We start from the raw sequence: 26,979 nt of genomic DNA, 5'->3' as shown, positions 1-26,979 counted from the left end.
ATACTTATGAAGCAATGCCCTACATCGGTATGGTGGAATTTCTTAAATATTGGGCCACTGTATGAGAGCTAGAGGGAAGCCATCAAGCCGATAACATATTCTAGTGGGTAGGGGTTAGGGGTGGCAATATATTACATGACCCATTAACCAAACACGAACACGACACGATAATAGCGGATTAGAGTTTAATCTTAACAGATTCAGGTCAAAACGGGTTGATTCATTAAGACACGATTGCTTAACGGGTTGATAACGAATTAATCCGTTTTGACACGTTATAACCCGTTATGACACGTTAAGAAAGTTAAATTCACAATTATACCCTTCTACCTAAAAGTGAAATTGTTAGAATTTTATTTTCGATATTTTTATTATTTGGATTGTGATTTTAGACTTATAGTTAATTTTATAATTTTTATAGATATTGTGATTTTAATATTTATATAAAATTATACTAAATTTAATCAAGTCAAACAGGTTAATTTCAGGCATATTTAACCCATTTTATATAAATAGTTTGAAACATGTCGTATTGTGTCGTACTAACATATTTCGTAATATTCACTAATGGGTCAAAACAGGTTGACACAACACGACACGTTATATTAATGGGTCGTGTTAGGATTTGAGATTTTGACACAATAAGCTTAACGGGTCGGGGTAGGGTTGACCTATATAATATAATATACATATTTTGACACGACCCGTTACCACGATTTGACACCCCTAGTATGGGTGCTACCTACTCTATACGGATGGATGGTCACCCATCCTGTCCCTGTCTACGTAGAGTGACTAAATCTACCTGTGACCCCATCCTCGCTTGGGTAGGGTGACCATCCACATCGCTTATGGGGCAAGTGGATTGGCACCACCACTATTGAACCATCCCATTCAACAACACATTTTTCACAAAAAAGTCTAGCAAAATTGCATATAGTTATAAAAATCTCACAAATTCAACAAAAAATCAAAACAAACTTACATATTAAACCAACCAAACAAACTAAACCAAGTAGTAATCGATTTGTGGCCATATATTTATGGCCCATGGTCGCTGCCATGGTTCGTAAAACTTTTAGGCCCACAATTGCGGCTATGGATCTTTTAACTTATATATTCACGATGGCGACTGTGGTCTTTGATTGTAGACACCCATGGCCAAGCTGTACTTTTATCGTTATATACTACAGCTTGGCCATGACCCATGCCAACAAAGAGAAACTGGCTTAGAGGAGGAAGAGAAGAAGAAGAGAAGATAGGGGAGAACAACAAAAAGAGATAAGAGAGGATGGTGAACGTATTGAATTGCTACTGAGGCATGAAATAAATGGGGAGAAGAGACAAGAAGAGAAGAGAAGAGAAGGGGAAGGAAGGACAATAGGGAAGGAGAAAATGAGAGGAGAGAGAGAGAGAGAGATGTAATATTTATAGTTACTTTATATATATATATATATATATATATATATATATATTTATAGGGCTTGGGTGGACAAGTAAAATCTGGACGGGCTTAAGACCTAGCCTGATATCCACCCCTAATATTTTAAACAGACTTCAATCCACTTGTTTGCTTGCCGTATGCGGGCAGATGTCCCTTGCCAGCTCCAAATGGATAGGCTAGATGCGGGGCCCACCCAACAGGCCTAGTCGTGGGTGGGCAAAGTTCCATCCAACCTATCCAAGAGTGATTTTTTCATTTTTATTTGATTATTTTAGAATATTTAATCTAATTCTTATCAAGACATCTTGTTTTGTCGTTGAATGAAAAAGAAGAAGAAGAAGAAGTAGGAATAGGTATTTATTGAACCGCATAACAAAAAAGATTTCAATGAGGATGATTCGTTAACGTTTGCAAACAAAATATGCGGGATGAGGGTTCAACCTCTCTCTCCAAAGATGAGTTTCTCCTCTTCTTAGTAGTCTCCCTCCTCATAGTAGTCTCCCTCACCAACCACCCACCTAACCTATTTATTTTCACCACCTGATCTACCATAAGCAATAACTACATTTCTAGAAATAGAATCCACCTACCTTAAACAATGTCCAAATAACCATCAGACATTGACCAGCTCATCAATCAAACAAAGGTGCTCTCATGGGATGATATTATTCTGGAACCTGCATCTGCACTAGTCATGAAGATCTTAGACCATGCTCTCATTGGTATGTTGGTTTTTGCAAAGTCCCTAAAAAAGCATACCTTTCACTCTACTATAAGAGTAGTTTGGAGCTTTGTGACTAGTCTCACTATAGAGGATTTGGGTCCAAACACTTTTCTTTTCACGTTTCCTTCTCCTTTAGAAAAATATTGTGTGTCCTTACACTGTCCTTGGAATTTCAAAGGATATTATATGGTTTTTAAAGAATGGCCACTAGGACTTAGCCTACAAGAAATTGATCTAATACACTTTGCTTTCTGGATATAAATATATGGGCTCCCTCTTGAAATGATGACAAAAAAAAAAGGCTAAATAAATAGGGAAATTTCTTGGCAACTTGATGGATATTGATCTAACATATCTCTCAGGTACATGCGTAAGACAACTCCTTAGAATTAGAGTAGAAATAAACACAAAAAAAGCCGTTGTTTGAAGGTTTCACTCTTTCTAGAGTCAACAAAAGTCCTACAAAGATCAATTTTATATATGAATGGCTCTCTGAATTTTGCTATGGATGTGGGCATCTTGGGCACCTTCAACAAACCTGTCCTATCTATATTAGCAGAAGAACCATGGTTTGAAAATTGGATGCGTGCGGACTCACAAGAATCCCGTCGAGCTAATAGAATCGAAGAACTCCCACGCGACTTACTACAAGTGGTACAACAGATAGATTATCCACCAGTTATTTATTGCTCATTGTCACCAGTGAAAATAAGAGAGTCATCTGAAACCTCCCAACAGAGCTGTCCTCGTCCAGGTTTTGGAAAGGGAAAGCAAACCCAAGTTGAACATCTTGGCAAAAGAAAAGAAAAAGATCATCAATACCCAACAAGGGAAGCAAAAAGAATTCTGCATCACACAACTGTTCTCTAGTTCAATGAATAGTGCACAACAAACCCTAGAAGACAACATTGTACACCATTATGAAAGTCAATGTAAAGTAAGGTCAGATTCCTTCTTCATAAGAACACGTGGTGCAGATAAAATCTCACTGACATGTCTGCCAATTTTCATTATTGAGCAAAGTAAAATTATCTCCATCAATATCCAGCATGCATTTACCCCCGCCGCAAATAACAAAATCAATTTTATCCTAGCCATCCACATGTCCCAGGAGGTAGAGAAAAATCCCCCCGTCCCCCAAGGTAATCTTCTCTGGGCCCTCTCAAGACAACCATGCCCCTTCTTCCCTTCCATTTAGATGAAGACCAAATTGAAGTGCCTAACCCATCCATTTTCAATTAGATTATTAACCAAAAGAAGCAAATTGTCGGCCCATCTAATCCCCAACCCCAACCATAACCTTTCTCTTTTAGTTAGCCCATTTGGTCGGGCTTGTCTAGCTTTTAATACCTTCCACCCAGGCCCTACCCAAGTCTTCTCTCAAGCCCACCCAAACACCTTGACTAGTGCACCATCCCCGAAAGCAAAATTACTCATGGAAAAATCTCTAATGGCAAATCATCCTTTACCCTAAAATTAAACTCCCCTGAAGCTAACCAGTGAGTCTGTTAAGAAGAGGAAGTGCTCAATTGAGGAGAAGAGTGAACCAGATTTCCCCCAAAAGAAATGCATCCTTAGTTCAACTATCTTGGTTGAAGATGAAAAGGAAAACGAGATAGAAACTGATAATCCACCAGTGGTGCCTCCAATCATTTAAGAACAAAAAGGGTCTAACCAAAAGGAAAGGAAATGAAAAGTCTAGAGAACCCAACCGAGGAGGAACCCGATGGCTACTAGATATGCTTCATATCAAAATCAGGAACTACATGCCTTGGGTAACAAAGTTCAAACTCAAACCATGAATCTATTCCCTACAAATCCAACGGCAACAGTGGCAAGGTCTTCATTATCACCCAATGAGCCATGAAACTGTTATCTTGGAATTGTCAAGGTATTGTTTGACCTTGTGCAATTAGATCTCTAAGGGCAAACATCATGACTCATAACCCTAAAGTTGTTTTTATTTTAGAAACTTTATTAGCTTCTAAAGATACTGCTATTGTGGTTAATAGGCTTGGCTTCTCTTGTCTTTTGCACCTCTCACCATTTGGTAAATGGGGGGACTCCTTGTTATGTATCAATCAGGTTTTGACTTTAATCTTGTACATATTTCTTGTAATATAATATCTATGTTAATGTATTCGGATCCCATACACTTACACTGGCTTCTTAATATGGTTTATTGTCCAGCTCCTTATAGCAAAAAACAATCATTCTGGGACCAACTTATGAAAATCACTGAAACTTATCCTGAACCATCTTTAGCCATAGGTGATTTTAACTCCATTCTTACCCAATCCGAAAAACAAGGAGGTAAACCATTTGCTTAACCGTCCAATCCAAAAGGCCTCCAGTTATTCATGGATAACAATGGGTTTGTTGATCTTGGGTTTACAGGACCCAAATTCACTTGGTGCAACAAAAGGAATGGTCATAACTTGATCCGATAAAGACTTGATAGAGGACTTGCAAACATCCAATGGATCAATTTTTCCCTCAAGCTTCCATCACTACCCTTCCTAGAGATACCTCTGATCATGCCCCGTTAATCTTAAATTCTTCGAACTCTTTTAATTTTCTCAAATCCTTTAAATTAGAAGAATTCTAAATGAGGGATCCCTCCAGTGTTGATGTTATTCAAGAAGCTTGGAATTTACCTTTTGTTGAGACCCTAGTCTTTATTCTTGCTAAAAAATTCAAAACAACAAAGAAAGTAATAAGGTCTTGGAACCTTAAATGCTTTGGCCACATCCAAACCCAGCTTAAACTCCTGAATTCCATACTTGAATCATTGCAATCTCAAGAGGGTCTTATTGATAGTACTTTGGAAATTGAACTTCAAGAAAACATTAATGAACTCCACATCAGTTAAGAAACTCTGTGAAAACAAAAATTCATGATCACTTGGCTCATTACTCCCGATCTCAATACGAAATTTTTCTATGCTTCTACAACCATTCAGCTTAGATGTAATACCATTGATTGCTTAAAGATTGACAAAAACCATTGGACTTCTGATCATGCTACCATTATCTCTAGGATCCAGGATTACTTTAAAAAATCTACACTACTTCCAATCCACCCACACCAGAAGACTTAGACAAACTGTTCCTAACCAAGATCACCACTCTTGATAATGACTTTCTTTGTTCAATTCCCACTGAAAAAGATATTGCTCTAATTTTTCATCAACCCCCATCGTTAAAAGCTCTAGGTCTAGATGGCTTTACTGGTCTTTTCTATAAAACCTATTGGGAGGTGATAAAAAAAGACTTGATAGCAGCTGTTCAAAGTTTTTTTCTCAATGGTAAACTCCTAATAGAGGTTAACCATACCAATCTTATCTTGATTCCAAAAGTGGATAACCTGAATGAAGTTCATCAATTTAGACCCATTAGCCTTTCTAATATGTACTATAAAATCATAGCAAAAATTCTTGCTAATTGTCTCAAACCTGTCATTTCTCAAATCATTTCCCCTTGCCAATCAGCGTTTATTTCTAGAAGATTTATTCAAGAAAATACTATCTTGGCCCAAAAAATTTTCCATCACATGAAAGAAAGGCAAGGTAAATTAGGACAAATGGCCATAAAAATTGATATGGCAAAGGCTTTTGACTCTATGGAATGGTCTTTCATTTTCTCTATCCTTCACCATGCTGGATTCAATCACCAATGGATCAAATGGATAAGGGAATATATCGCTATTGTCTCATTCAATCATAGTCAATGGGTCTCTTCATGGTTTTTTCTACCCTACAAGAGGCTTAAGACAGGGAGACCCCATTTCTCCATTTCTTTTCATCTTGGGTAGTGAGGTCCCCTCAAAAGTGAACACTTTTAAACTCAATTAAAGGATTAAAACTGTCTATAGGATGTCCTTCTATTTTCCACCTTTTATTTGCTGATGGTCTTTTCCTCTTTAGTTCTAGCCTCAATCTCCACCGCTCAAACCTTTTCAGATTGCCTTCAAACCTTCAATTCCTGGTTGAGACAAAGTATTAACCAAAGAAAATCATCAATTCACTTCAGCAAAAACAACCCCCCCAAAAAAAAAGCACAAAAATTGACATCAAATCCATCTTTCCTACAAAATTTCTCTACCTTACACAAAATATCTTGGACTCCCATTGGCTAGAGGAGGAGATATAAGAAAATTTTTTCTACACATTGTTGAAAAAATTCAAGCCAAACTTTAAGGGTGGAAAGCACAAATCCTCTCACAAGCGGCTAAAATGGTCCTCATCAAAACAGTAGCTAGTGCAATCCCCAACTGTGCCATGGCCACCACTTTCTTCCCAAAACATATTACAAATCTATTGGATGCTGTTTTTAGGAAATTTTGGTGGGGGATTGATGATCCTGCAAAATAGAAATATACTTCCATGTCCTGGAAAGACATATGTTTACCAAAATCATTGGGAGGTCTAGGCCTTAAATAAATGACCATTTTTTAATTTTGCCCTTCTTTCTAAGTATGCATGGTCTTTCCTAAAAGGTTCAAACAGTCTTTGGATGGAAATATTATCCAAGAAATACCTAGATTCCGTCACCTTCAACAATGTCAATCCTAAACCCTCAGATTTTTTATTCTGGAAATGTATCGTCAAACAAAAAAATTTCTTGAAAAACAATTATTGCTTTCGAATCAACAATGGTATGAGTGCAAAAATTTGGAGTGACCCCTGGAACCCTACCATCTCTAAGACTAAACTCGAACCCAAATCCCAATTCCCCATTCATTGATCATAGCTTAACTGTTTCTAAACTCATCCTTGACGAACCAAGAAGATGGAATTCACTTCTACTCAACACACTCTTTTCAGAGGAAACTGTTAGAGGAATTTTCCTCTGGTCACTCATAACTTCCACGACAAAATCAAATGGATACATCATTCATCAGGAACCTTTTCAGTCAAATCTGCTTATGTTGGCTTGGTAAAGTCAAACACAACCCTCCTCCCTTGCAAATTGCAACAAACTAGAAAAAAAAAACTTTGGAAATTGAAAATGCAAGATAGACTGAAATTGTTTCTTTGGAAGATTTACAACAACATTCTTCCCACAAAAGCTATAATCCATAAAGTCATTTCTCTTGAGGATGAACAACTCCACTGCCCTCTTTGTAACATAGAAGCATAAGATCTCCCTCATCTTTTTCTCAACTGCTTATATTCAAAAATTCGGTGGAGACACTCCAATTGGCCGATTGATTCCACCTTTTTTGCAAGTTAACCAATCATAAGTTGGATACAGACCATCATTAATCCAGTCTCTATCTTAAAAATCCCTAAGAAAAAACACTATAACTTTCATATCTTTGTAGCCATTGCCATGGACTCTATTTGGTTTCTAAGAAACAAAGTTATCCATGAACAAGTCCAATCGTCCCCCTCCATATTTGTCAAGTCTGTCCAAAACAATTTCCAGGAACACATGAGAGCATGGTCAATGTTGATTGACCACCCAAGAGAAGATGATGCTATGCAACAAGACCCATCAGATGCATGGATTCTGTCTTTTGACGTTGCATTACGGGATCAAAATAACATTATTGGATCCTTATACAGGAAGAGCATAGGAGAAACCTTAAGTGCCAAAACAGACCAAATCCGCAACACACACCCAAATACTGGTGAAGCTTTAACAGTACTAATGGCACTTCAAGAGGCAGAGAAATTGAAATTGGAAAACATAATCTTGGAAGGTGACTTCAACGTGGTAATTCAAGCTATAACAAGTTCATCATCAGAACAAGATTGGATTCTAAATACCATCATCAATGACATCAAGCACCTACTAAAATCCTTCAAGACATGGAACGTGAGGAAAATACATCGATCAAAAAATTGATGCGCACACAATTTGGCACAATGGATAGTGGCAACGCAAACTTTGGGCAACATTCCTTTAATCCAAATTCCCTAATGTCTGTTACAATTTCATAGTAGAAAAGACTCTCCCAACTTATCAATATTTTTTAAGCACTCTGCTATACTTTGTATTTTTGCTCTTTTATATCTATACTTATATGTAAAGTGCGAATCCGCTTTCTACAGTGTTTTCGTCTAATATTTTTTTTCCATTTTGCCTCTGCTTTTATTCCAAATTTGCGATCTGCCTCCTGGGTTACTTTTCTTTTAAACCATCAAAAATGGCATCTCTCTCTCAGCTCAGACAGCAGACCCTCTATCTTTTCTATCTCTCCATCGGACCACCTCGCGTCTCTTGCCGCCGTCAAAAGCCACGGAGCAGACTGGACAACAGCCCTCATTCAAGTAGTCGTAGCTCTCTCTCTCTCTTGATCTCTCCTACATTTTCCTTTCACAGTCGCTGTGCAGGCACAGTAAGGAAGATCCATTGAGATGCCAACGATCGTTTGGAGGAGCTCCAGCCTCTGGTGTCTCCTTGGACCACTACAGACACTGCTGGCATCACCCACCATCAAATTACTTTTTTCTCTTTCTACATTTATACATTTCTATCTATTTTGTGTAGGTTTAGAAAAAAAAAAATTATACCCATATACATGAAACCAAGGCAAATGCAAACACAATGTTTTCAAATTTGTACAAATTTACTGAATAAATCATACCCATATACATGAAACGAAACCAAATCGAAAAACAATCCTTTGAAATTTGTACAAATTCACTAAATAAATCCTCATATACACGAAAGGAAACCAAATCCAAAAATAAAATCTAACATAGTGCTAAACAAGAGAAAAACCCAACTGACAACAACTACCAAAACCCATCTGGTTTCCATTGTATACCAATCATAGGTTTTTTTTTTTCCTTCAATTTCTACAAGTTCAGCAAAACAATGATGGCCATATACACGCAAACTAGATCCAAACACAATCTAAAATATATGTGAAAATGTGAAAAAAAAATCCTTCAAACAATTTGAGAAAAGAGAGAGAGAGTGACCTTCTCAGAGAGAAAGAGAGAAGAGGGAGAAATAAGGGGAGAAAGAGAGAGACAGAGGATGTTGACGAATGAAAATTTGTCTCGATGTAGCAGGTGAAGAAGGGGAATGAGAGAGAATTAAAGGTAAAATGTAAAAACAAATTAGGGTTAATTGCTTTGTTTAAATGGTGTCACATGTGGGAATGGGTGGGTTGGGTTTTGGTTCTTTTTGGACTATATAGATCGGGACACTTTATGAAGAAAGTATCACTTTTTAAAAAAGATATTAATTTCTTTTGGCCTTTAGGTGTGAAAAATAAACAATGTTATAAATGATTTTGGGTTTATTAATTGGACTATAGTCTCTTCTTCTTTGTTTCAAAATAAATACGAAGTGTTCATAAAAATTTGATAGAAATAAAATGTTAAAAAAGTAAAGTGTAATGTTTTATAGCATTTTAGTTGCTTTCATTTTGAGTTATTTATATATTATTTTTCTCTTTTATTAATGACTTTCATTTAACGATTTCTTTAGATACATCATTTCCAAATCTAAATATTTTTTGATTGTTGAATAAATTTAATCATTCAATAACAAATTTGATATTAATAACATTATTTCATGTAGATTTACAATTTCTAATGTAATATGGTTTGTTTCTGTTATTTCATGTAGCATTTTATTTCCTTCAATTTTGGATTATGTAAATATTCAATTTAATAGTTACATATCTTATTATTCTCAATATGTTAATATAGTGTTATTTAACATATGTCACTACACAATTATTGTGTTGCTTTTTTCTAATGTATTCTTTGTAACAAATATGCTACTTTTGTTGTTGTTTCACATTTTCTCATTCTGCTTTTTGTTAATTTTCTCTACTTTTGTTGCTTTTTTATTTGTCCTATACTTTTTGGTACGTTCTCTTTTTTCTCATATGAAAAATTCTTATTCTATTTGTTTGGCAACAATGTTATTATATGTTATGAACGTCATTATTTTAGGTCTTTAAATATATTTGATGGTTGTAACAATAAACAATCGGTAAAATACATATGTATCATATTTTTGTTAAATATTTGTTAAGAACATTTAAAAAAAACCCAGTTATTAAAAGAAAATCTTTTCTTTTATATTGATATGAATACACATGTATTTAACAAAGATGGTTAACACCATATATTTTTGTTTCCCGTAATTTATTTCTCAACAAATTGATTTTTTTTAATAGATTCATTTTATTCTTAGATGTACTAATTAATTTAGATCAATGATATGTAATAATTAGAGAAAGAATGGATCATCTATCTAGATGCAGAAATTAATCAATTTGGACAATTGCGTCAGAAGAAGTTAAGCATCCTCTCCATCAATCCTATAACTGAAACAACAACATAAAAGTTCAAATCTCTTTTTATCAAACTTTTCACTATTGTAATTATATGCTTAAATAGAACAGTAACTTGTATATAAACTCTATGTGTTTTGCTCACATTTTATTATATTTGATATAACTTTTGTAAAATTATAACCTCTTTTAAATCTATTTGAATTTTTTATTTATCTATCTTCTCATTTATCATTTAGTACTATTTTTTTTTTCCAACTGCAGTATACATTGTGCCATTCCTAATATGTCATCAAATTACTTTAAAATATATATATATTATATATATATATATATATATATATATATATATATATTCAGGGTGGTGTGTGAGGACAGGCCCACGAAACCTTACTTTAAACAACGGATCATTGGCCCATTATAGGGTACCCAGATCATTAATATCGAATGAACCGTGACCATCGGATCCAGGGTGTTCGTTAGAGGCATTGCCACATGTAAGTTTAAAATAGCCAGCATTTTAACTATTTATCATTTGCAATGACCTAATCAAAATTTTAAAGTTACAGTAATTGTTGGATCTCGCCAATAATAAAAAATTACTGTACCGAATCTATTGTATAGTTTATTATTTTTTTTATACCGACTCTCTCTTTTTCCCCTCGGTTTACCGTTTTCTCCCAAAATCACAATATTTCGTCTGCAGCTTCTCCCGAACGAAGCTCTCCCCCCATTCGGCCTTCTTTGTCCAGCTCCCTCCAATCAAATCCACCGGTTGCCTTCTCCAACAGACACTGTCGTCTCTGAGCTGTCGACGGTAAGTTTCTCTTCCTCCCTCTTCTCTGATTTACTGAGCATTTTTTCGTGCCCTATTTTGCCCAGCCATTATCGAATCACTTGACCGAACATCAGCTTGTTCCACGATTGGAAGGCATCGGTTTGCTCCAACATTCACGCCGGCGGTTCGAAGACCCACGAATCCGACGCTACCGTCGCCCCTGTTTGGGTAATAGAAATATTTTTTTTTTGTTTTTGTTTTTGAAGATGAAATGGTAGCAACAGCTTTTTGCTTGTTTCCCTGACCTAGATTTCCTCTTGTTTCTAGGGCTTTACAGATCTGCGCAGGTCTTACTTCGAGCTCTGCTGAATCCTCCCGTAAGTGTTTTCAACCCAATTTTCTTGACTCTTAATAATGCTACTTCTCTGGCTTTGTATTTCGACGAAATACAAAACGGTGTTTAGATTTGGTCTTTTCTTTTCGTATTTTTCTGGGCCGAATTTTCTCTTTTTTGTACTTGGAAATGGAAAGCTAGCCTCGTTTTGTTTCATTAATTTGTTGAAGATTTAGCTTTTGTTTCGACTTGATGATATGTTCCTTCGAATTTACTTTGGACTGATTGACGAGAGCTTTGCTTAGTTTTAGTTTATGAATATGTGTACTTTTTTTGCCGCTGCTTTTTGTTTTTGTCATGAACTTCTGGCTCACTTCTTTGATAGAATACTTGTGCTTCCAGTGGTAAACTCCATGAATTTGTTTATGGTGTCACTTGTTGTATAGATTTGAGTGGTTCAGTCTCTAGGATTCTAATTTGCCTATAAATATGGTATTTTACTGTGAATGGTATTCAGTCTCTGGGTTTATCGTTTTCCCCGATATATTAAGTGTATTTGTAAAATATAAAAAAAAAATTATATTATTAAAATATATAATATTTTATTATTATTTAAACTTCAAGATAGCTAGTCCAATGTGGACTAATCTATCTAAAAATCTATTTTATATAGATTTGTTTGTTATAAACTATCTTGAATTGTATGACTACATTTAGCTAGCCATCAAATGCATAGTGCTAGTCGTCAAATGCATAGTGCTAGTGCATAGTACTAGTCGTCAAATGCATAGTGCATAGTACTAGCATAGTGAGCTAGTCGTTAAATGCATAGTACATAGTGCTAGCATAGTGAGCTAGCCGTCAAATGCATAGTGCTAGTCGTCAAAAGCATAATCCCTTTTGTACTCCTATATATATCGTTGAATCTTTTAAGGAATTCATAAGTTTCATAACCTCTCTGAACTCTATCTCTTTTCTCTCTCCTTTTGAAAGTTTTATAACACGTTATGACTCTCTCTTTTCAATGATTTCATAACACGTTATCAGCACGAAAGTTCTAACGATTTTGAAGCTAGTAGTCCTCTACTTCAAGTAAGTTTTTCAATATATTTTTGTAGTTTCCAAAATGAATATGAAATGTTACATTACTTAATGAAAACTCTATACTTATGTTCCTGATTTATATATGTAAAAAATGTCAAATCTTACAAAATTGGAATTCGTTGCTCTTGACATTTCTGGAAAAAATTATTTATCTTGAATCATTGATGCTGAGATCCATCTGGATGCGATAAACTTGGGAAATACAATTAAAGAAGGAAATCAAGGGTCCTTGCAGGACCATGCTAAGGCAATGATTTTCCTTCGGCACCATGTTCATGAAGAATTAAAAATTGAGTATCTAACGGTGAAAGATCCACTTATTTTGTGGAATGATTTAAGGGAGAGATATGAACACCAGAAAACTGTAATCCTTCCAAAAGCTCGTCATGATTGGATGCACCTGAGGTTGCAAGACTTCAAGAGTGTTAGTGAGTATAACTCTGCACTCTTTAAAATTAGCTCGCTATTGAAATTATGTGGTGAAAAAGTCACTAATGATGACTTGTTAGAGAAGACATATACTACTTTTCATGCCTCGAATGTGCTCCTACAGCAGCAGTATTGAGAGCGAAAGTTCAAAAAATATTCTAAACTTATATCTTGTCTTCTATTAGCTAAGCAAAATAATGAGCTTTTGTTAAGAAATCACCAGTCACGTCCTACTGGTTCTATATCATTCCCTGAAGTGAATGGTACTAGATTTACATCATTCCCAAAAGCGAATGGTGCATCTTTTCAAAGAAAACGAGGGCGTGGATGTGGTAGGAAAAACTATAGAAGTGGAGGTCCTAGAAGTGACCACACTAAAAGGGACAATAATAGATACACACCGTATCACCAGAAGTGGTTCAACTCAGAAAAGGGCAAAGGCTCTCAAAACAAATTTTTAAAGAAAGATGAAGATGGATGCCATAGATGTGATATGACTGGACATTGGGCTCGTGTCTGTCGTACAGATAAGCACTTGATTGACTTATACCAATCTTCTATAAAAGAAAAAATAAATAAATTTGAAACAAATTTTGCTGAACCATCATATGCTTTAGATTCTATAGATGGAGAAGATATTACAAGCCTTGATGTTTCTAATTTCTTTAAGGATTTTAGAGGTAGAGTTGATCATGGAAGTGTTTCTTTTTAATTAATATATTTCCTTTATCTTATTATAAAATATTTTTATATTCTACAATGTTTTGTAGTAATGAAAGTTTTATTTATTCTTTTATAATTGTTATAAATTATTAATGATATGATTTATTTGAGAATGGAAATGGAGCATCCCTGAAGGATTGTCCTAAATCAATAATTTTATTGAGTATCTCATATGAGTGATACTTGTACCAAAAGCTCATTATGATTTATGCACCTGAAGTTGCATAATTGAAATTGTGGAAAGAATATATATTTGAATGAACGTCTCGAATGTGCTCCTGAAGTAACAATATCGAGTATGCTCCTGAAGTAGCAATATGAAATACAAACTTTCACAATATATTCTAAATTTGTATCAGGTCTTTCAGTGACTGAGCAAAATAATGAGTTTTTGATAAGAATCATTAGTTACGTCTTACTAGATCTACATCATTCCCTGAAGTGAATGATAATGAATTTATATCATTCTATTCCCTGAAGTGAAAAGAATGATGCGTTTCATTCAAAAAAAACTAAGAGATTGGACGTGATAATGAATATCTTTTCGGGCCATAAGTTCGTATTGGAAAAGCTGTAAGCTTTCACTTTGAGATGATATTGTACAAATTATTGAATCAAATATTATGATGTATCAAAAGGTGATATGATTCAAAATATTTGTATCTTTTCATGGTTATCTTGATCATCCAAAATCAATTACGATAAGTTGAATGATTTTCATATGGACGTCCATAAAAGAACCAGAAGATTCTTTTACTATAAAGTCTTACCACCAGAAGTGGAAGGAAAAATTTGCTTGAAGCAAATAAGATGAAATTATTTGACATTATCTTGATTATCATATGTGAACCAGAAGTTCGGATGATAATTAAAATTTGGATGCAATAAGATAAAAATGTCTCATATTCTAAAAATGTCTCAGGCTGCAGCACGCCTGACAACTGTGGCACCTGACAGCACGCCTGACACCTACAGAGGAGTTGAAAATCCGCGATACTTGTCTGATCTTAAAAGGCTGGCCACCGTTTTTATTAAAAAATGAGGTTAGCGGTTTAATGTTGGTAAATTCTCCACTAACTGTGTTATTTACAAAAACTCCAGAAGAGTACAACTCCAGAAGAGTAGTGATGAGCAGAAAGATCCAGTTGTGATTATTTTATCAACATGGATCAAGTCCACAGTTAGTTGGATGTACAGATGCGAGTTATCTTTTAGATACCCACAAGAAGATCATTACAATTCATGAGAAGAAAGTTGAAATTGATATCAAGAAGGTACGGTTAAGTAAAAATCTGGCAGATTTATTTACTAAAGCATTACCAACTGCAACATTTAAGAAGACTATGCAGAACATTGGAATGCGGAGGTTGATTTATTCACTAAAGCATTACCAACTGCAACATTTAAGAAGATTATGCAGAACATTGGAATGCGGAGGTTTGAAGACCTGTTATCATGTACTTTTCAGGGGAAGTAATGTCTTGAAGACTTGTGCTGATTGTACTTTTTTTCCTTTGCTAAGGTTTTATCCCACTTGGTTTTCCTTTGCAAGGTTTTAATGAAGCAATCCTAAAACACTCGACGATACACATGAATATTGTACTCTTTTTCCTTCGCCATTGATTTTTTCCCACAGAGTTTTTCCTTAGCAAGGTTTTAACGAGACATATTCTTTAAATATGGTCATCTAAAGGGGAAATGTTATAAACTATCTTGAATTGTATGACCACATTTAGCTAGCCTTCAAATGTATAGTGCTAGTCGTCAAATGTATAGTGCTAGTGCATAGTACTAGTCGTCAAATACATAGTATATTGTACTAGTATAGTGAGCTAGTCGTCAAATGCATAGTACATAATGCTATCATAGTGAGCTAGCCGTCAAATGTATAGTGTTAGTCGTCAAAAGTATAATCCCCTTTGTACTCTTATATATCGTATGAAACCTCTCTAAGCTCTATCTCTTTTTTCTCTCCTTTTGAAAGTTTTTATAACACGTCTCTCTTTTCAATAATTTCATAATATTGTTGACATTCTAGCTAAATTATGGACTTATGCTCTTAACATCCCAATTCCCACTGAGATGACGAGTAGAAATAACGGCAACGTTGAGAAGGCGAGGGTTTCGGCTGGTGCTGGGAAAGCGCAATCGAGAGGGCAGGGTTTGAAGGGTGGCACAAAGGCATTGTCGGCGCACGAGAAACCAGAGTCGTGATGGTAAGCATCTGTTTTACAAGGAACCCATCAGAGGAGTCCGATGGATATTTGGCTTAACGGCGGGCCAGGTTTCTCCGCTCCAACGGTTTCGTTTACAAAAGCAGTGTCAATTTTTTTTAATGTATGTAAATGTATTTATGTTCCTTTTAGTCTCTGTCTTGTCTGAAATAACCCAACTTGTTTGGTCACTTGAGAAAATTATAGCAGATTCCTGTGTGTTTATGGTTTCGGAGTATTTTTAAGACTATGATAAGGTTTGACCACTTCTACTCGGAGGAGACGAAGTGTTTTACAGCCATAGTTTTTCTTGTTGGATGGAACCTTCGTAATAGGACGAAAACGGGTTAGCCCGATCCAAAGGTAGATACGGGTCGGGTCGGACCAGAAATCCGATTGAATTGGTCGGGTTGCAGGCCCAGCTCCTCTCCTTTCTCCTCTCCCGTGCACTATATAGTGCTGTTACCTCCTTTCACTTCTCTCTGACTGCCTCTCTCCGACCTCAAGGCCTCAGAGATTCAAAGTCGACTTCGAACTCTGCAACGGCTATTGTTGAGCGAGATGGAGCTCCGTCGGGAAAGTTCGGGACAAGCGTTGGAGTTGAATCGTGGAAAGCGTTCGTGGAGGTAAGCCAGTTTTTCACTTGGCTTAAGGTGTTTGGCTGCTGAGGAAAAAGTAGGAAAAGAAGGATTAGTCTGTTTGTCATATTTTAACTAGAAACGGAAGCATTGAAAATAACTGGCCTTGAATTTCTCGGTTTGGACACAAAAGTAGCGTACTCATTTCATCTAATAATCATTAACACTTTCTCAAATTTCTACGCAAAAATATAATAGCCAATTCAACTTTTTCAAATTTCAAATGAATAATAATATTAAAAAATAATATTTCTAAGGATGTTTTATTCAACTTTCAATTTAGCCATCTAATCTCAAATAACTATCCAAACCTAAAACATTGTCAATGGTTATGATTAATGAGTTGTTTTCTTTTTTTAATAATTCTGTTTCATAGTTTGGAAGATCCTGATAGCAATGCACTAATCTTGCCTGAAAAGAAAAGGAACAAAAAGAAAGGCGTTGATAAGGTAAGTTCGGCCAGCTAGTTAACTATTTTGTTTTGATTTACTTTGTGTGTTTGGGTTAAGATTTCACAAGTCTTATGTATAGGAATGCAAAAGGATTAAAATGGATAAGAATCCCAAGCTGAGCAAAGCTCAGAAAAGGAAGTTGAAGAAGTTAGAGGTGCTTGCACATGCAAATCTAATTTGGTTAATTCATTTTGCGTACTAGACCAAAACCCTTAAGTGGTTTTTGTTACTGCAGGAGGAAAAGGAGAGAGCACTTTTGCTGTCAAAAAGCATTGAGACCTTGGAGTATGTCATTGTGTTTTCTTAAAATGATTTATTTAATTATTTTCTATCTGAGAAGCTCAAGGAATTTTAAAATCTATCTTTCAGGAAGTACAAGCTTCCGGAGGACGCATTTCATCTTCTGCATTCTTCACGAGATATTGGTCATGTTAGTATAGTTAAATCAATTTTATCTTATTAAAAAAATGTTATCTTTTAACATTACCGTTAAACTCTTTCGGAATGTCCCATCTTAATGTGAGATGAATGGATGAATATCCTAATTTTTCAAGGTTATAAAAATTGTTTGGGTTTGTATTTATGCTATAGAATTATCTTAATGTAGGCTGAAACCATGAAGGAAAAACATAGGAGGGCTGTGCACTTTTCTAAGGCAGGATTAGAAGTTCCGGATAGGGACAAACCTTTTGAAAGAAAGGGTGGTGATTCTGCCACTGGTGGAACTGAACTTGAGGTGGACAGAATTTCTTCAAGGCAGGATTTCAACAAGGATGATTCATTGCAACCAACCATACTTAGAGGAGAAGCCCTGAAGATTCTGTCTAAAATGGACAAGATTCCTTCAAGGAAGGATTTCAAGGATGATGATTTATTCCAACCAATGATACTGCAAAGAGAATCCCAGAATTATGAATCTGTACCTTTGGACTCTTCTCAAGGGGCAGTTCGGTGCATTGAAAACAGTGGATCAGTATGTCTAATCCTGTATTTTTGCTTTTCCTTGGCCAATGAATGTATAGGACGTGTCTGTGTCTCCTAAAGTATGATAGTATTAGTACTTACACATGGACACATAACCTATTCATCCTAATGGATGATTGTGCATATTTAATGATCTAATATTTTTTCCATAATTTTTAAAACTCAGATCAATTCAACTAAACTCAACTAAACATTGAATCCAACTGGTTCAAGTCGATCCATATCTGACACACCAAGTAATTATGTGTGGCTTGTTGTGGTTCTTATATATTGTTCTCCTTTTAATGCAAAAGGCACATGATTTCATTGCATCTGAGTATTCATGAAACTATCTATCAAGCTAATATATGGAGGGAAGAAGTTCAATTGTTTATGATGTAGGTGAGAAATTAAGAGTTAAAAAGAACCAACTAATCTTATGATACTCAAAGATGGTAATCTAAATGGAACTTTAATTTGATTTGTTTTATTATGTTTATAAAATGTCCATAAAATAAGCATGCATTGCAGTTACAACTGGTACTGTTTGCAATTTACATCTGTCACATACCATAACTCAATCGAGAAGCAATACATGACATGTATCATTTTTGTTTGAGTTACATAATATGCACAACTGAGTGATAAGAACTACAGTTCACTCTGTTTGTTAGTTTCCATATATTTTGTGGTTGACAAATAGGAAACTGGGCATTTGACATGTGACAGGATAAGGCAGATGCGAGCCAAAAGGTTGATTACAGCAGGAAATTTAACACACAAGTTTGTCCTGCTCAAGAACCTTTAACTTTCCCAACTGTTGTGCATGTATCTAGGCCGAATGAGATTCAGAACTCTAGGAAGGATCTTCCAATAGTCATGATGGAGCAGGAGATAATGGAAGCTATAAATGATCATTCAGCTGTGATCATATGTGGCGAGACTGGGTGTGGTAAAACTACTCAAGTTCCTCAGGTGGGTTTTGCTTAATGCTTGATTGTGATATGCAAGCTGAATTCACACCTTTTTCCCCTTTGCATGACAATCCTATTCTGCATTTTGGTTAACATTGTTCAGTTTCTTTATGAAGCTGGCTTTGGTTCAAGCCAGTCCAGTATTAAAAGAGGTATTATCGGTGTTACTCAACCGCGCCGTGTTGCTGTACTTGCCACTGCCAAGCGAGTGGCATTTGAGCTTGGTTTCCATCTAGGTCAAGAGGTTGGGTTTCAAGTTAGGTATGACAAGAGGATTGGAGAGAGTTGCTCAATCAAGTTCATGACTGATGGAATTTTACTACGAGAAGTTCAGGTTTTGCCTCCTCTGACTGTACATTCTCCTAGCAATTATGATGCAAACAACTACTGATAAGAATTATCAATTTTGACCTAGTTGTACTTGGCTATGCTCATTATACATGATTAGGTTTCTGTTCATGGTGGACAAGTTGGTCACCAAACAATTAGATCTCTGTCTCTTTGTATGTTTGTGTGTGTGTGTTTGAGAGAGAGAGAGAGGAGGGAGGGGGGGGGGGGGGTTGTGGAGGGAGAGAGAGAGTTTTTTTTTTTTTTTTGATAGGGATCTATTAGTTTTGTTAAAAGGTGCTTACATTGCTGGTTGGGGCTTCTCAGATATACATTCTGTTGATTGAAATTCTGCATAGTTCAACTTCTTCTGATTGAATTAAGCATGTGAGGAGGAGGAGGATGAGGAGGAGGAGGAGGAAGGGGGGGGGGGGGGGGGGGGGGAGAGTTTTTTTTTTTTTTTTTTGATAGGGAACTATTAGTTTTGTTAAAAGGTGCTTACATTGCTGGTTGGGGCTTCTCAGACATACATTCTGTTGATTGAAATTCTGCATAGTTCAACTTCTTCTGATTGAATTAAGCATATGAGGGGAAGAATTTACATTCTCAGTGATGATAACCAATAGTTGATAAAGTTTTTCGTAAATGCTTCTGATTATTTTTTGTATTGATGGGAGTATTTTTTTCTCCCTCTAAATCCTAAAAAATTTGTTCACTGCTTTTGGTTGGGAACTGATTTTGTGAGAATTGTAGGATTTATATATGCTTTCAGCAATATTCATGAGATATTGATGTTTCAGTGCTCAGACTAGGGGACAAAGCCTGATTTATTTTAGTTTCACCATAGCTTCATAGGTGGATTTCTTCTTCTTCTTTCTTTCCCCTATGTCATATGTTATTATTCCAGATCTCATTCTGTGTTTTGCATCAAGTATGTTCAGTTAAAATGAGTTACCATCTTTCCAAGGTAGTTAAATCATATCACTTTTTGCCACAGAATGATTTTTTGCTGAAGCGTTATTCTGTCATAATTCTTGATGAAGCTCACGAGAGAAGCTTGAACACAGACATACTGATTGGAATGCTTTCACGTATAATTAAAATTCGCCAGGTAAGCTTTGATAGGTATTATCTATTCTACGTGGTTGTTTTATCTTTCCTCATTGTCAAAAGATATTCTGCTTGATGACAGGATGAATATGAGAAGCAGCAACAAATTGTGCGTACAGGACAAAGTGTAAGTCCAGATGATGTGATTTCTCCATTGAAACTTGTGCTGATGAGTGCCACCTTGCGAGTGGAAGATTTTATTTCTGGGAGAAGGATATTTAACGATCCTCCACCTGTTATAGAAGTTCCAACTAGACAGTATCCGGTAACCATACACTTCTCAAAGAGAACAGAGATCTTTGATTATATTGGTCAAGCGTATAAAAAGGTCTTGGCAATTCACAAGAGGCTGCCACATGGGGGTATACTTGTCTTTGTCACTGGACAGAGGGAAGTAAACCACTTGTGTCGGAAGCTATCTAAAGCTTCAAAGGAGCTGGTTATGAAAACATCAAGGGAGGATGTTGGGACTGATGGCACTGGGGTCTCCCAAACAAAATCTGTTGAAGACATAAATATGAAGGAGATTAATGATGCATTTGACTTTGATGGGAATTCAATTCACCAGAATACTTACAGGTTTAGCTCTTATGAGGAAGATGAGCGTGATATAGATGAGAATGATTCAGATGTTTCTTATGATTCGGAAACAGAGAGTGAACTGGAATTTGATGATGATGTTGATGGGGACCCATCGCATCAGACCACCAAAGAGGATGATCGTAATCTATTAAATGTTTTAGGGGAGGATGGGAGCCTTGCTTCACTAAAAGCTGCTTTTGAAGCTTTGGCTGGAAAACCTGCATTGAACTCTTCTGATGGTAAACATGCCCCTCTTTCTAGTCCAGAAGGGTGCTTAGACCAATCCAATCCAAGCATAGGGAACAAAAAGGGGGAAAAAGGTTTCTGCGCTGGTACATTGCGTGTTCTGCCTCTTTATGCCAAGCTGTCTGCTGCCGACCAGCTTTGTGTTTTTAAAGAAGTAAAGGAAGGAGAGAGACTTGTGGTTGTTGCCACTAATGTGGCTGAAACCTCTATAACTATCCCAGGCATCAAGTATGTTGTTGATACCGGGAGAGAAAAGGTGAAGGCCTACAACTCCTCCAATGGCATGGAAACATACCAAGTACAATGGATAAGTAAGGCATCGGCTGCTCAACGTGCAGGAAGAGCTGGAAGAACTGGGCCGGGCCACTGTTATCGTCTCTACTCTTCTGCAGTTTTTAGTAATATACTTCCTGACTTTTCTCTTGCTGAAATATCTAAAATGCCAGTTGATGGTGTTGTCCTTCTCATGAAATCCATGCGAATCGATAAGGTTGGTTAAATGTATTTGTCGATTCTTAATCTACCTTTTATTTAAAGTTTTGGGTGGTGTGACTTTCTATGCTGGGAGTTTTGCACTTGACAAAGTAGACGTGCACTGGAAAATTTTCCTGTGTTGTAATTAAACCTAATATGTTACATAAACATGTTTTTGTGGTGGGGTTTTTATTTGTCCTATGTTTTCCCTGACTGATTTGTAGTATTCGATTATATGTTGGTCTTTGAATTTCGTGAGTTGTGAATTTAGGTTTCTGACACCCTATATTGTTTTGTGGTTTCAGGCTACTGTTAATTGGTCAATAGGTAGCCCCTGCTTGTTTTATTCATATATCAGCATATTAGTTGATATTGTTACCAAATATATAAATGGTGGAAGTTTTTGGCTGTTCAGTACCTAAGGGACTACCTGCTCTGGCTCTTACTTTTACTTTTCTAAATTTGATGATTCTTTTGATTGTCTCTTTGGTCTATGCTAGGTTCAAAACTTTCCATTTCCAACTCCTCCCAAGATCACTGCATTGGTTGAAGCAGAGCAATGCTTGAAGGCTCTAGAAGCTCTTCATAGCAATGGCAAATTGACACCCTTAGGGAAAGCCATGGCTCGATTTCCCATGAGTCCACGCCACTCCCGGATGCTCCTTACCGTTATTCAGACTATGAGGATGGTGAATTGTTATGCCCGTGCAAATCTAGTTTTGGGATATGCGGTTGCAGCAGCTGCAGCTTTGAGTTTGTCAAATCCTGTTGTCTTGCAATTTGAAGGAAGTGATGTGAATAAAGATGACCTAGAGCAGGATGAGAAATCTGGTACTCAAGTTGACGTGGAAGTCATTGGCAAGCAAGAAAAATTGAGGAGAAAGAAACAGAAAGAAACTGCAAAAATGTTCCGTGCAAAGTTTTCGAACCCTAACAGCGATGCTCTGACCATAGCATATGCACTGCAGTGTTTTGAACTCTCCAGCAGCCCAGCGGAATTCTGTAATGACAATGCATTGCACCTGAAAACCATGGAGGAAATGTCCAATTTACGAAGACAGCTACTTCAACTGATCTTTGAAAAAGGCCTTTGTGGCACCGAGCAGGATTTCTCTTGGATTCATGGAACTCGAGATGAAGTAGAACATGCTTGGAGAGTTTCCTCCAATAATCCCCCACTTTTGCTGAATGAAGAAGAGCTCTTGGGCCAAGCTATCTGTGCTGGATGGGCAGATAGGGTTGCCAAACGCATTAGAGTAGCTTCAAGACTGTCTGAAGGAGACAGAAAAACACATGCAGTACGGTATCAAGCTTGTATGGTAAAAGAAACTGTGTTCCTCCATCGTTGGTCATCTGTTTCTAGTTCGGCCTCTGAGTTCTTGGTTTACAGTGAATTGCTACAGACAAAACGACCATACATGTATGGTGTGACAAGTGTGAAACCAGAGTGGCTTGTTAAATATGCTAGCTCTTTGTGTACCTTCTCCTCAGTCCTTACAGATCCCAAACCTTATTATGAGCCTCAATCTGACCAAGTATTCTGTTATGTCATTCCTACTTTTGGGCCTCATTTATGGGAACTTCCCCTGCATAGTTTGCCAATCACAAATGATATGCAACGGGTGACAGTTTTTGCTTATGCTTTGCTTGAAGGAAAAGTGTTACCATGCTTAGGGCCTGTTCGAAAGTTCATGTCAGCCCCTCCTAGTAGCATTTTGAGGCCAGAGGCATCAGGTCAAAAAAGGGTCGGAAATCTTTTGAACAAGTTAAAGACCAAATCAATAGATAGCTGCTCTATGTTAAGAGAGGTCTGGATGGAGAACCCTAACGAGTTGCATTCAGAAATTCTGGGTTGGTTTCAGGAGAGTTTCCACAAGCACTTTCAAGTTCTTTGGTCAAAAATGCATGGTGAAATTCTTTTAGAACCTCAAGAACGCTTCCCCAAAAGAGGAAGAGTTAAAAGCAAAAGCAAGAAGTGATCTTCTTGTTTAAAAGCTGGACTGCAAGTGCTATAATTATTTAATCGTGTTGCTCTTCGTATATCTGAAAGAGCTGGAGCAAGGTCTGAAATGAGAAAAGGATAGAAGATCAGTATATTAATGACCTGTTGTCTGAAACTTCATTGCAGTGGGTGATATTAGTGAAATCACACAGGTAACCACATAAACCCATTTTGTCTATCTTTTAGTTCAAAGAGTCAGGAAAAGGTAAAAAAAAGGGTTTCTACACACGTTTAATTGTTGAAATTGTCGCAGTTTTCATTGGATTTCTGAGAATGGATGTACATCAACATAATGGACATCAACTTCTTGTGAAACCAAGATTATCTTCAAGTTTTATACTTTGTTATTTATGCTATTATTGCTGCAATGTTGAGGCTACCATGATGAGCCCATGAATTTTCAATTATATAAGCTGTTTAGTTTAATTCAATTTTTTTTTTTTTAATCTTCACTTAAACCAACCCAGCACAAATGGTGGGCGGTAAAGAATGCTGTTTAGAAAAGGTTTCTTTTGATGAGTTTCATCCTTTGTGTTCTTGGTTAGACTGCTTGAATGAACCGGATTTTGTTTTTTGTTCTGTATATATGAGTTGAGGTAATTGCAAACTTGATCAGAATCTTGATATGCTATATGTGATATATATATTTATATATTTATAAGATGTCCTATATATTGGTACTGAGCTCCAATTCCTACACGGCCGCTTTCAAAAAAAATAAAAGCTGGAAGTTTTATACGGATAACTAGTTACCTTTTACACCTTCAAACTATTACTATTTTTTCATTTTGTACCCAAAACTATTAGAACTGACACATTGCACTCCTAAATTATAAAAATTTGAAATTTGTACCCTCTTTTAAGACCGTGCAGATTGTATCAGGTCACCATTGTTCTTTCATTTTAATGGTCAAAATTGGATGGAGGTGCAAAATGTTAGTTTCTATTAGTTGGAGGATGTAATGTGTGTCAGTTTTGACAGTTCGAGGGCATCTTGACAGTTATCCCATAGAGGAAGCTCTAACATCTCTCAATGATGGGTCGAATCGTGAAGAGGAAGACGGGGTTGGACTGGAAGGCAGGTAGGGCTCTTCCTCCTCTTTGGCTTTTTCCAAGGTAGTTGGAGAATGTAATGTGTCTCAGTTTTGATAGTTTAGGGTGTGCAGTACAAAAACGTTTGATGGTTTCAGGATGGAAAGTGTATTTTCTTCCTATTTTATATTGTATTGACTACTTCGTTTGCTTAAGCTCTTTTGTGAGCTTCATCATAGTGGTTCATCACGATTATTCGGTGCCTTGGTTGGTTCATTTTGTTTGTTTCTAATTTGTTTTTTAAATGTACTACTTTGTTTGAACTTAGGAGTTGGCTCAAGTGGTAAAGGCCTTGGACTTGAGGGTATGCTCCCTCCAGGTCTAAGACTCAAATTTCTTTGGGTGCAAACAATCTCTAGAGGCCATCGGATTGAGGGATTTTTCTCTTAAATTCGAGAAATTTTTTGCCGAGAGCTCATGTACTATCAGGATAAGTTAGGATGCTGTTTCCGGATACCCGGTGCCAATAAAAAAAAAAAATGTACCACTTTGTTTTATATGGGGCTCTTTATATTATGATATCATCCTCTTCCCCTTACTTCTAATGTTGAATTGCAATGACCGTCTGATGTTTGACACATCTGTAGGGTTTGTATGGACAACTGAGGCATGCCCCATGTATAGTTTCTCCACGTGCTTGAAATTTTACAAGCCGCAAAGACTCTGAGCATCCTCAAGTGTCCTGTTTCTCTCTAGATTCACTGAAAAGTGAGATAGTGAACAGGAGTTATATGTTTAGTTGGGAGTGTAGCATAATTTTGTTTGTGCTACTTCATTCTGATTCCTTTTGTCCTATATGCGCTTTACAGCCGGTTGAACATTTCAATGTTCGCACCAAAAATTCCAGTATTCTCGTCCAACTACTACTGGTAAACCAGCCCCCAGTGGCATCTACCAATGTTCCTAGCCCGCTTACTATGTTACCTTCTCTTAATTTTTATTTTTGTTGTGCATGAGTTATATGAATTTTTTTTTTCTCCCTAAAATTTAGTGGTTTCCATGTTTTCTCAAAAGTACCAAACTCAATAGAGAACTTTCTTTTATTTACCGATAAAAAAAAAATTAAAATTTGTCTCAATGTTTCTAAAATTTTTTATTGGACAATATTTTAGTGTATATTATGCATTGTAAATATGCACATAAATACAAATGGTATTTTTGTCTTTTTTATTTATTTATTTTTAGCATGTTTTAAATATCCTTAATTATTAAAAAAATAAAATAAAAATAGAAATGAAATAATTACTTTTTTAATTAAGAAAACAAATTAAAAGATTAAAATATATGAAACCTAGTATTTTCCATTTTTATTTTTATTTGAATAAATTTCTTTTCAGGAGTACGACGATAGGTCTCATCTGAAGTTCAACCATTACCTCTAATTTCGGTGAGGTGATGTGACGTTTCATTATTGCAGTAGATGTCAGCTGACAGCAGTCAGCAGTTTTGCCACCATTCTTCTAAGTGCAATGTATATTCTATATGCCCACTTTTCCCATTTTAGAGATGGATAATGCTAAATCCTGTCAAATGGCTTTTCTTTGTAAGAAATGATTTGGATAAGTTGTAAAAAGATAAATTTTATACGACTAAAAAATATTTAAAAAAAGTAAAAATATTTATTTTTATTAATAAAATTTATATTTTATAAAAAATTTATATGTAATTTAAGATTTGTATTTATATTTATTCTTACTCCTCACTTTGGACTTTGGAGTCCCTGAAGATTTTTTTTTTTTTTTTGGCCCTAAGATAAGAGGGTTGTTTTTAACACCACTGAAAATGGTTTCGGGATTTATTTAGTTTTTGTATTTTTATATCTTGGATTTGCAATTTTCAATTAGTGTCAAATTTAAGTCCTTTACAATCATTAAATATCATAATCTAAAGGCATTATATTTGATTTATATTAAAATTGGTAGAAAATAAAAATAAAATAGAAAAGGAGATGGAGAAGAGACAAGTAGGAAAAGAATTAAAGGGTTAGATCTTTGCTATTTTTATTTGTAATTGAATGCATAATATATATTCTTATCTATAAGTGAACGAGGATATAGAAAGAATATAAATATAATAAATTAAAAATATTAATTAATTTATATAAT

The 26,979-nt window shown here is 35.9% G+C and overlaps 1 protein-coding gene across 24 annotated transcripts; it reads left to right on the top strand.

The window, feature by feature from the left end:
- The first annotated feature begins 11,283 nt into the window (after positions 1-11,283).
- Positions 11,284-26,409, top strand: LOC122315078 (ATP-dependent RNA helicase DEAH13). 24 transcript variants are annotated; one of them, XM_043130811.1, is made up of 16 exons: positions 15,825-16,138; positions 16,522-16,640; positions 17,029-17,101; positions 17,184-17,258; positions 17,340-17,389; positions 17,474-17,534; positions 17,712-18,077; positions 18,797-19,042; positions 19,145-19,375; positions 20,366-20,479; positions 20,561-21,796; positions 22,281-23,934; positions 24,666-24,864; positions 25,462-25,582; positions 25,684-25,743; positions 26,212-26,409. In XM_043130811.1, the coding sequence occupies exons 1-12, from the start codon at positions 16,058-16,060 to the stop codon at positions 23,757-23,759; spliced, it is 4,131 nt and encodes a 1,376-aa protein (XP_042986745.1). In that variant the 5' UTR covers positions 15,825-16,057; the 3' UTR covers positions 23,760-23,934; positions 24,666-24,864; positions 25,462-25,582; positions 25,684-25,743; positions 26,212-26,409. The 24 variants fall into 24 exon arrangements, with proteins under 24 accessions (XP_042986761.1, XP_042986762.1, XP_042986745.1 ...); XM_043130809.1 differs by lacking the exon at positions 25,462-25,582; XM_043130822.1 differs by lacking the exon at positions 26,212-26,409 and having other exon boundaries at positions 24,784-24,864; positions 25,684-26,042.
- Positions 26,410-26,979: the final 570 nt, after the last annotated feature.

This window comes from Carya illinoinensis, chromosome 7 (assembly GCF_018687715.1).
Source record: "Carya illinoinensis cultivar Pawnee chromosome 7, C.illinoinensisPawnee_v1, whole genome shotgun sequence".
Classification (NCBI taxonomy): Eukaryota; Viridiplantae; Streptophyta; class Magnoliopsida; order Fagales; family Juglandaceae; genus Carya; species Carya illinoinensis.
Note: the sequence above shows the minus strand (reverse complement) of the source record. Positions and strands in the feature narration are given on the sequence as shown.

What these genes read in the sequence shown, in the direction of transcription:
- LOC122315078 (XM_043130824.1), top strand. Translation starts at nt 16,058, where the DNA reads ATGGATATTTGGCTTAACGGCGGGCCAGGTTTCTCCGCTCCAACGGTT. An exon ending in CAGTGTCAATTTTTTTTAAT is followed by an intron (nt 16,139 to 16,521) that starts GTATGTAAATGT and finishes TCCGACCTCAAG; the next exon opens with GCCTCAGAGATTCAAAGTCG. An exon ending in AATCCATGCGAATCGATAAG is followed by an intron (nt 21,797 to 22,280) that starts GTTGGTTAAATG and finishes GGTCTATGCTAG; the next exon opens with GTTCAAAACTTTCCATTTCC.